Here is an 11473-nt window from a genome sequence, read left to right on the forward strand (position 1 = left end):
ACGCCACCACCCCAATAATATTTTACTCTCTGCCTATTGACTAAAAATGTGCCCTTGCTCCTAGATTCTTTAGCTCAACGACTCCATGCTTTGTAACCCGCACTACTTTAAATAGACCCGACCATCTAGTCTTGAGCTTTCAAGGAAAGAGATTCAACCTTGAATTGAACAATAGAACAACTTGACCTGGTTCGAACTCATGATGCAAAATGTGTTTGTCATGTCATCTCTTTGTTTTCTCTTTATACAACTTCGCATTCGCATATGCATGCAGTCAAAACTCTTCAAGCTCATTCAGTTGCAACATCTGTTTTTCCCCAGCTAGATCCATATAAAAGTTGAGCTTCTTAATTGCCCAATATGCCTTGTGTTCAAGCTCAACAAGCAAGTGACAAGCTATTCCATAAACTAACCTGTACCGTGAAGCGCCAATTGGAGTTTTGTATGCCGTGTGATATGCCCACATAGCATCTTCTAGCTTGCTAGCCCAATCCTTCCTACTTTCTCTTACTGCCTTCTCCAAAATTCTCTTCACCTCCCTATTTGAGACCTCTACTTGACTACTGGTTTGCGGATGATAAGCAGTTGTGACCTTGTGTCTCACCCCATACTTAGCTAAGAGGTTGCCCAGCATTTTGTTACAAAAGTGAGTACCTCAATCACTGATCAAAGCATGCGGAGTCCTGAATCTGGTGAAAATATTTTTCTTCACAAAGCTTACCACAACTTTAGCATCATTCGTAGGCAAAGCCACAGCCTCAGCCCACTCTGACACATAGTCAACTGCAACCAAGATGTATTGATGGCCATTTGATGTTGGAAACGGCCCCATGAAGTCTATTCCCCAAACATCGAAGATTTGGGCCTCAAGTATGCCCTTCAATGGTATCTCATGCCTTCTCGAAATTGTACCCCTCCTTTGGCACCTATCACACATCTTCACAAAAGCATGTGCATCCTTAAATAGCTTAGGCCAATAGAATATCGACTGCAACACTTTTGCAATCGTTTTGTCTCCACCATGGTGCCCCCCTATATGGTGATGCAATCATGTAAAATTGCCTCCATCTCCTCCTCAGGAACACATCAGCGCACCAGCTGATCTGCACACGACTTAAATAAAAATGGCTCATCATATAGATAAAGCCTCACATCATGCATGGATTTCCTCTTACCATCCGGAGATAACTCTAACGGGGTCACCCCACTTACAATGAAGTTCACATAGTCAGCATACCATGAGGCTATGCCAGCTGTGATGGCTAGAAATTGCTCATCAGGAAAGCTTTCCTGAATTTTTCCCCTTCCTCAACATGTGCGCAAGTTTCCAAGCGTGACAAACGGTCCTCCACCTGATTCTCTGTCCCTTTTCGATCTTTGATTTCCACGTCAAATTCCTGCAAGAGAAGAACCTAATGAATTAGTCTAGGCTTAGCATCCTTTTTCTCAAACAAATACCTGATTTTTACATGGTCTGTGTAGACGATGACTTTAGTTCCCACCAAGTAGGCCCTAAATTTTCCAAACGCTCCTACTACCGCTAGCATCTCTTTTCTGTGCTTGGTAATTTACCTGGGCTAGATTTAGAGTTTTGCTAGCATAGTAGATTGAGTGGAATACTTTATTTTTCCTCTGGCCCAATACGGCCCCAATTTCCATGTCACTGGTATAACACATCAACTCAAAAATATTTCCCTAGTCTAGGGCGGTGATAATCGGTGCAGTCACCAATCTCTTTTTTAACACCTCTTACGCCTTCAAGCAGTGTTCATCAAACTTGAAGGGTGTATCCTTCTCAAGTAACCTGCACAAGGGAGCATAAATCTTAGAGAAATCTTTATTGAATCTACGATGGAAACCTGCATGTCCCAAAAAGCTTTTGACTCCTTTGATAGAGATTGAAGGTTGCAGTTTTTCAATTGCATCCACTTTTGCCTTATCCACCTTCAACCCATCTTTGGACACCTTGTGCCCGAGTACAATTCCTTCTCGCACCATAAAATGGCACTTTTCCTAATTTAGCACTAAGTTCTTCTCTTCACACCTGGCAAGCACTTTACTTAAATTCGTTAAGCATTCATCAAAAGATAGTCCGAAGACCAAAAAATCATCCATACATACTTCAACAAATTTTTTGACCATATCAGTGAAGATTGCCATTATGCACCTTTGAAACGTCACAGTGCATTGCACAACCCAAATGGCATTCACTTAAAAGCATAAGTGGTATAAGGACAAGTCGATCAGTCCTTTAATGTAAGCACATGCATCCATATGATGCACCATCTCCTTCACCTCATCATCCAAGTCAATATTGTCAAACAATATAATTGCTTTCTCTAGAGAGTCATCCAGATATGCACCCACATCAAAGCATAAGTGGCATAAGTAGCACCAAATGATTTACTTTCTTACCACTTCCTTCATCATTATGTTCAAGTGGTGTTGGTGTTCTACCCTCGGTTTGTGCCCATCCTCCATGAGAATTTTATGCATACAAAATGTTGGGCTAATACCACGGATATCAGCCATGGTCCATCCAATCGTCCGCTTGTTCTCTCTAAGCATGCGAAGTAGCTTTTCTTCCTACAAAAGAGATAATTCAGAAGATACAACAACATGTAAAGTTTCATCGATACCTAAATAGGAGTAATAAAGATGGGAGGGTAGGGGATTGAGTTCCAATTTCGGAGCTTCTTCAATAGACGACTTGGGGGGTATCCCAATTGGTCTATCTAGAGGCTCGAAATCGATCAGTCCTTTGATGTAAGCACATGCATCCATATGATGCACCATCTCCTTCACCTCATCATCCAAGTAAATATTGTCAAACAATATAATTGCTTTCTCTAGAGAGTCATCCAGATATTCACCCACATCATTTTTTTTCTTCCTATTTTTCAATCACAAATATCATAGCTATATCCTCAAAGTGAATTGCCCTATATACATTAAACACTGCTTCCACATTATCAACCCGGAGGATCATTTTTCCTTCACGAACTTTGGTCATGGCATCAATGGTGGCTAAGAGAGGTTATCCCAAGATGATGGGGATTTGTTCATCAGCTTCATAGTCTAATATAATGAAATATGCTGGCAAAATAAATTTCCCAATTTGCAGTAGCACATCTTCTATCACCCCCTCGGGATGGACAATAGATCTATTAGCAAGTTATAACATGACTGTGGTTAGCCTTGGAGCTCCCAACCCCAATTGATTGAATACTGATAGGGGCATCAAATTTATGCTAGCTCCCAAATCACAAGTGCTCGTCCCACATCTACCTCACCAATTCGAACAGGTTTTGTGAAGCTCCCCTGATCCTTCAACTTTTGCTACAAATTTCTTTGAATTCTCAAGGTGCACTCTTCAGTAAGTGCAACAGCTTCAAACTCTATCAACCTCCTTTTGTTAGCCACAATATCTTTTATGTACTTAGCATATTTTAGGATTTCACGTAGCACATCAATCAATGGAAGATTCAATTGAATTTGGCTTAGCATATCAAGAAATTTGTTGATTATCCTGTCATCACTTTTCTTCTTCAATCTTTGTAGGCAAGGAGGTGCTGGCCTTACAATTAGAGTCTTTTCACTATCTTCAGTTTCTTTCTCAGCTTCTCCCACAGTTTTAGGGATCAGTTCACCCTTAGGAGTGACTTGTTTTTTTGGGACTTCTTCTAATTCTCTGCCATTCCTCAAAGTTACAACATTTACCTGAAGATTCTTATCTGTATCGCTGGGAAGGCCCCCTGCAGATCGTGCATTTTGGTGTGCAGCCAACTGCCCACTCTGCCTCTCTATATTTCGAAATTCAGTCCTCAATTGCTGATTATCTATTCGAAGTTGCTGGTTGTCAATCAACAGCTTTTTCAACATATCATTAGTTCTTTCTTCTACCTGTTGAGGTAGCTTTTGAGGCTGATTATAGTTCCCTTGAGGCATGTATTGATTCTGAGTGGTCTGGTTCCCACCCCATGAGAAATTCAGATGATTCCTCTAGTTGGGATTATAGGTATTCCCATATTGATTATTCTGGTTCATTGGACATCTACCTTGCTGGCCCACATAATAAAAGATTCAGGATTCACCGGACATTGATCACTCATATGGACAAATCCACAAATTTCACAACATATGGCCATCCTATGAACCTGCTGCATTTGATTCCCTTGACCCATGGCCATCTTAGACATTTGGTTGTTTAGTTTAGCAATCTTTACTCGCACGACAGACATCTCATCCAGATCGAGTGTACATGCTGCTTTCTGTTTTATCACCCTTCTTGAGTTACTCTCACCTTGCCAGTTATGATCATTTGCAGTGAAATTGTTCAGTAGAGTCTGAATCTCACTGTATGGCTTTTGCATGCAACTTCCTCCACAAGCTAAGTCTAGATTCAATTTGGAGGTCTCGTCCAAGCCATCCACAAAAGTATGTCCCAACACCTCATCAGTCTGACAATGATGTGGGTAGTCTTTGAGTAGTTTCTTGTATCTTTCCCAGGCTTGACAAACAGTCTTACCATCTTGTTATTGAAACCTAAGAATCTGGCTCCTCAACGAATTTGTTTTCTTTGTGGGGAAAAACTTGATTAAAATTTTTTGTGCCAGATCATCCCAAGTGTGGATCGAGTTAGCGGGCTCTTTGTTTAATCATTTCTTAGCTACCCCCAGCAGTGAAAAGGGAAACAGAGTCAGTCTAACATAGTCCTTGGAGATGTTTGGATAGTTGTATGTATCTGTAATCTCCAAAAGGTTCTGAAAGTGCCGTTACAGATCTTCATGAGATAGATGATATTCAGCATAATGTATGCATATTTTGATGTATATTGCCTCGTATTGTGCTCATGTATCATAGATTTCGGATGTATAATATAATGATTTGTGATAATTTGTGATATTTCTATGTGTAAGAATCATCCATATGCGATTTGGGATGAAAGTGTATGAATTGGAGCGAAAATGGGAAGAAAAAGCAAAAGTGCCCAATTGAGCGCCACAGGTAGCGTGAGGCACTACCTATGGCATACAAAATAGTATGCTGAAGAAGCCCAGTGCCAGGGCCGGTGCCCTATGCTGCCTTGGGTGCTGGTGACGCGGATCTATCCTATTTCAACCAGGACTCAGTTATTTCGACCCCAAGACGCCCCAACTCATATGAAAGCCAACCTAAAAATATTTTAGGGAGGAGGACGTGACGTTGAGAGAGGAACAAAAGTACGAAACACTCGGGTGCATGGATTTGATCAGTTCTTCTTTTTGTCTTCTAGTGTTCATTGATTTTATGTTTGAAAACGTTATTTTTTATGATTGTATGAACATGAGTGGCTAAGAAACCTATTATTCTAGGGTCATGGTTGCAACATGAATGTTGGCGTTTAAATTGAGGAGTTTGATTTTATCATATTGGGTTGTTTATTTAATTATTTTCTTAATTAGTTGCTGAGTATCTAACTGTGAAATACTATCTACGAATCTAGAATTGAACTCGAAAGTTGGAATTATAGATTGCATATAGGATTAAATAGAGAAAGTTCTTGAACCCGGGCATTGGGGAACGTATTCGCAATTAGGATAGAAATATACCTAATTGCCTTGATTGGTTGAAATACAGGAAGTGTAAATGCATTATTGTTAGTCTTAATTCCATAGACATATAGACATTAAGTTAGATTGAATAGGCGAGTAAGAACTCAACAGATTCGTATGAGTAATATCAACCATGTCAATCAACAATCCAGATAAATCAATTAGTCATTTTAAACCAAGAACACGACAAGATTGTTAGCTAGCCTATGAATCTGGAATATCCTCTCCTATTGATTTTTATCTGAAACTACTTAAGTGTTGTGGTTGATCTCTAGCTATTTCATTGATTGATAGTTTCTTAGGTAGTAAATTAGTCACTTACACATTTTGTGAGAAATCTCTTGAATCGATAAGTTGTTTGAGTTTGAATTAGTCAAAAGTTAATCATAAGTCTTCGTGGGAATGATACTCTACTCATTACTCTATTACTTGGCGACCACGTATACTTGCGTGAGTGTGTTTGGTCGCGACAAGTTTTTGGCACCGTTGCCGGGGACTTAGAAATTGGCTACTTGTCTGAGTTAAGCTTTTATTAGTTATTTGTTCAAGTTTTAATTTTCAGTTGCTTTGTTTGTGTTAACGCATGCTTTTCTCTTGAATGCGGAGGAGTAGAATCGCAAACAACCTCCTTCCTCTTGATCCTGAAATGGAATGAACACTTCATAGGGTGAGGAGGGAAGTTAAAGCTCAAACTAGAATAGAAAGAGAGTTGAACATCGTAGTTCAACCACAGCCACCAGAGATGGAAGGTAATGAAGAGCGTCTGGTGATAGAAGGCGCAAGGCCCAAACTTGCTAATATGACTTAGGCTATTATGAAGCCTGAAATCACGGATCACTTTGAACTCAAACAGTATATGGTGTAGTTGATCCAGTCCACAAGGCAATTTGTGGGTCTGTCTCATGAAGACCCGCAGCGGCACATTCAGAACTTCCTGGAAATTACGGATACTTACAATTATCCGAATGTTTCCAAGGACTATGTCAGGCTGACACTGTTCCCCTTTTCACTGTTGGGGGAAGCCAAAGAATGGGTTTAAAAGGAGCCCGTGAACTCAATCCATACTTGGGATGATCTAGCAAGAAAATTCTTAATCAAGTTTTTTCCCACTAAGAAGACAAAGTCGCTGAGGAGCAAGATTCTTGGGTTCCAACAACGGGATGGTGAGACTCTTCGTCAAGCTTGGGAAAGATACAAGAACTACTCAGAGACTGCCCGCATCATTGTCAGGCTGATGAGGTGTTGGGTCATACTTTCGTTGATGGGTTAGAGGAGACATCAAAGATGAATCTTGACTCAGCTCGTGGGGGTAGTTGCATGGAGAGGCCGTATAGTGAAATCCAACTCCTGCTAAACAACTTCACTGCTAATGATTATAATTGGCAAGGATATGGGGAATCACAAAGAGCACTTAAACAAAAGGCAGCCGGTATAATTGAGCTTGATGACTTCTCAGCCATGAGAGCAGATATTGCAAAATTGGCAAATCAGATGAATAGAATGACAATGCACCAAACACAACAGATGCAACATGTATAAAATATATATACTTGCTGCGAATTATGTAGTGACAGTCACGCGAGTGATATGTGCCCCATGAATCCTGAATCTATCTACTATGTAGGGCAACAGAGCAGAGGTCCGATAAATCAGCATGCACAATATGGGAACACTTACAACCCAAATTGGAAGAATCGTCCTAACTTCTCCTGGGGTGGAAATCAGACGACTCAGAATCATTATAGGTCCCAAGGAAATTTTAATCAACCTCAGAAGCCACCCCAACAAATAGAAGAGAGTACGAATGACTTATTGAAGAAGTTGTTGCTTGATAATCAACAACTGAGGACCGATTTCAGAAATCTTGAGAGACAAATGGGGCAGTTAGCATCGAATCAAAATATTAGGCCTGCATGCGCTCTTCCCAGTGATACAGAGAAGAACCCTCAAGTTAATGACGTTACACTCAGAAATGGGAGGGAATTAGAAGATGTGCCAAAGAAGAGAAAGGATAAGGCTATACCTAGGGGGGAGTTGATTCCTAAAGCAACACATGATTCAAAGAAAGATGATGCAAGTTCAGAGCCAGTGAATGCTGCAAGGCCACCACCACCTTTCCCCCAAAGATTACAGAAGAAGAATGATGATCGCATGTTCAATAAATATCTCTCTATGTTTTTTCAATTGAATATTCCATTGGTAGATGTACTTCACGAAATTCGAAAGTATGCTAAGTACATCAAAGATATAGTGGCTCACAAGAGGAGATTGACTGAATTTGAGACAGTCGCACTTACTGAGGAGTGCACATCGATGGTCCAAAACAAGCTTCCTCAAAAGCTTTAGGATCCTGGTAGGTTCACCATCCCTGTGCAGATTGGTAATATCAACGTGGGTCGTGCTATTTGTGATTTGGGGCCGAGCATAAATTTGATGCCCTTGTCCTTGTTCAAGATATTGGGTCTGAGAGCTCCAAGACCAACCACTGTGATGTTGCAACTAGCGGATAGATCTATAGCCTACCCTGAAAGAGTGATTGAAGATGTGTTGCTGCAAATTGGGAAATTCATCTTCCTAGCGGACTTCATTATCCTAGATTATGAGGCTGATGTACAAGTTCCAATCATATTAGGACGACCTCTCTTGGCTATAGGTGATGCAATTATTAAAGTAAGAGAGGGAAAACTGATTATGAGGGTGGATAATGAGGAAGCAGTTTTTAATGTCTACAAGCCGATCCAACTTCCCCGCCATTATGAGGAGCTCTCTATGATATCTGTTGTTGAAGTGGATGAGCAACTTATCAACACGAGTGTATATCTAGATGTTTCTCTAGAGAAAGCACTCATGTTGTTCGATAGCTTGGAGATTGATGACGAGGTTGAGGAGATGATGCATATCCTAGATGCATTGTGTGCTTATATGCAGGGATTAAACCCCTTTGAGTCCCTAAATAGGCCAAATGGGCCTCCTCCAAAGTCGTCGATTGAAGAAGCTCCAAAATTGGAACTTAAAACCTTGCCCCCTCACCTTCAATATGCTTATTTGGGTGGTTCTGACACTCTATCTATTATTGTTTATTTTGACTTGTCTAAATTTCAGGAAGAAAAACTGTTAAGAGTGCTGCGTGAGCACAAACGAGCAATTGGGTGGATGATGTCTGACATTAGAGGCATTAGTCTAGCATTCTACATGCATAAAATCCTCACAGAGGAAGGGCACAAGCAAAGTGTAGAGCAACAACGCCGCCTAAAACTCAATCATGAAAGAGGTGGTAAGAAAAGAAGTGATTAAGTGGCTTGATGCAAGTATTGTATTTCTAATCTCGGATAGCAAATGGGTAAGCCCCGTCCAATGTGTGCCTAAAAAGGGGGGGATGACTGTAGTGGTTAATGAAAATAATGACCTGATTCCCACAAGAACTGTGACTGGGTGGAGAATTTGCAAAGATTATAGAAAATTAAACAATGCCACCCGAAAGGACCACTTTCCCCTCCCCTTTATTGATCAAATGCTCGATAGATTAGCTGGACAGGAATACTACTATTTCCTAGATGGATATTAGGCGTATAATCAGATTGCTACAGCCCCAGAGGACCAAGAGAAATTTACATTTTCGTGTCCCTATGGCACGTAAGAGAATGCCCTTTGGTCTTTGTAATGCACCTGCGACTTTTCAAAGGTGTATGATGGCTATTTTTACTGACATGGTTGAAAGATTTGTAGAAGTGTTCATGGATGATTTTTCTGTGTTTGGGTGTTCTTTTGATAATTGTTTAATGAACCTTGATAAAGTGCTTGCTAGGTGCGAAGAGACAAAGTTGGTACTAAATTGGGAAAAGTGCCATTTCATGGTACATGAAGGTAGTCTTGGGGCACAAGGTGTCCAAAAATGGGTTGCAGGTGGACAAAGCAAAAGTGCATACGATTGAAAAATTGCCCCCACTGATGTTAGGCCAAAATGCTTTACTTTTAGTATATTACTCGCCCTATATTTGATTGGTTTAGTGATTAATTATGCGACATTTGAGCTAAATTGTGTTGTTTATTGTGTAGGAACATCGGAAGACAAAGACGAGTGAAGGTTGCACAAAAAGAGGACAAAAATGCAAGAAAAGAGCACAAAAATGCCAAGTATCCAAACCGTGCTACAGACCAAGTAAAGCCAACTCTATATCCAGCTTGACCGTGCTACAGACCAGGCTTCGTGAGGTCTATAGCCAGCTTGACCGCGCTACAGACCAGGCTTTGCGAGGTCTATAGCCAGCTTGAGTGTGCTACATACCAGACTTCGTGAGGTCTATAGCCCGGCAATTAAAAGTTGCGGGTTAAAATACTCCAACCCAGATTTGGACTCAAGGACTTCAACCGTAGCCTATAAATACTCCCTAAACATGTCTAAAAGGCATAGACGTTTTTTAGAGTAGATCCGACCAAAAAAGAGGACGTTTTGGGGGGGGGATTATTGGAGAGGCAAGAAGGCTACGGGAACACTTGGAAGCAACGAATCACAAGAGTTTTCTCTTCCGTTCTTCCTTAATCTGTATTTTAATGCATTCAATTATTATCATGATTTTTAGTATGGTTATGAGTAGCTAAATTTTCCTAACTAGGGTTTGATGGAACCTTTTGAAGGATGATTTTTCTGTTGTGTTTAATATAATTTTTCCATTGGATTTTCTCTTCTTGTTCAACTACGTGATTATTTTAGTTGATTGAAGGGCCCACAATTGACTGTGCCTATTTAGTATGTATTGCTTGGAACAGGGTATATATTTAGGTAGTTGTTGAACAACATCATTCCTAACGTATGTGAGGAATCAATACGGAGGGTTTAAAGGTGGGATTAGGAATAACCAAACCTTGGTGCAATCTTAGTGAGCGGTGAATTAGTGCCAGCTAGCGTAGTTTAGAAGAATATGTCTAGTAAGTTGTGGTAGTTTCTCGGAAGAGAATTACGACACCCTAAGTACTCACGATCGGTAGAGAATACTTAAGTGAAATTATAGAAGGCATAGCGGGAAGGATTCCGATAATTGGAAAAATCATAACTCGAGACCTCATTAATATTGTCACTAACCCTTAGACTTGTTAGTTGATAATTTTACTTTTAGTATTTGTTAATTAATTAGTTTAAAATAAAAATTACAATCTTTATAACTAGGAAATTATTTGAACTTGTATTTCTAGCAATACTGAACAGTTGTAACTAAGCCTTAGTTCTCTGTGGGATTCGACTCCGGACTTGTAAACTAGATTATATTTGCAATGACCGCTAGACCTTTTAGGAGGCATAGTTGGGCGTGATCAAATTCATCAAGGGCATTCGCAGTTTCTTGGGCGATGCAGGTTTTTATCATCGTTTCATTAAAGATTTTTCAAAAATTTCTTCTCCGCTGTGCAGGCTTCTTGAGAAAGATATCCCCTTCAAGTTTGATGATGCCTGTCTGAAAGCATTTCAGGAGCTGAAGGGAAGATTAGTGAATGCGCCAATTATCATTGCCCCGAATTGGGCGCAGCCATTTGAGTTGATGTGCGATGCGAGTGACATAGCAATTGGAGCTGTTTTGGGGCAAATGAGGGATAAAATATTTCACTACATTTATTATGCACGCAAAACTATGAATCCAGCCCAGATGAACTACATTGTTACTGAAAAAGAGTTGCTTGCAGTGGTGTGGACATTTGACAAGTTCATATCCTATCTAGTAGGAACCAAAGTCATTGTCTACACAGATCACTCAGCTATAAGGTACTTGTTTGAAAAGAGAGACACCAAGCTGAGGCTAATTCGATGGGTCCTCTTCTTGCAAGAATTTGACTTGGAGATCCGAGATCGAAAAGGAACAGATAATCAAGTGGCTGATCACTTGTCCAGA

The 11473-nt window shown here is 40.3% G+C and overlaps 1 protein-coding gene and 1 non-coding gene across 2 annotated transcripts; both read right to left on the reverse strand.

Annotated features, from left to right (window-relative positions):
- Window positions 1–274: 274 nt before the first annotated feature.
- Window positions 275–634, reverse strand: LOC107789003 (uncharacterized). Its single transcript, XM_016610761.1, has one exon. It carries the CDS (start codon window positions 632–634, stop codon window positions 275–277), a length of 360 nt encoding a protein of 119 aa, XP_016466247.1.
- A 6083-nt stretch (window positions 635–6717) lies between these two features.
- LOC142170031 (small nucleolar RNA R71) lies at window positions 6718–6823 on the reverse strand. Its single transcript, XR_012699650.1, has one exon. It is a non-coding gene; the product is annotated as a small nucleolar RNA R71 (small nucleolar RNA).
- Between the last annotated feature and the right edge of the window lie 4650 nt (window positions 6824–11473).

Source organism: Nicotiana tabacum, chromosome 15, assembly GCF_000715075.1.
Source record: "Nicotiana tabacum cultivar K326 chromosome 15, ASM71507v2, whole genome shotgun sequence".
NCBI lineage: Eukaryota > Viridiplantae > Streptophyta > Magnoliopsida > Solanales > Solanaceae > Nicotiana > Nicotiana tabacum.

Bases quoted from the DNA above. Each gene is read 5' to 3' on its own strand.
- LOC107789003 (XM_016610761.1), bottom strand. From the start codon at position 634: ATGCTGGGCAACCTCTTAGCTAAGTATGGGGTGAGACACAAGGTCACA.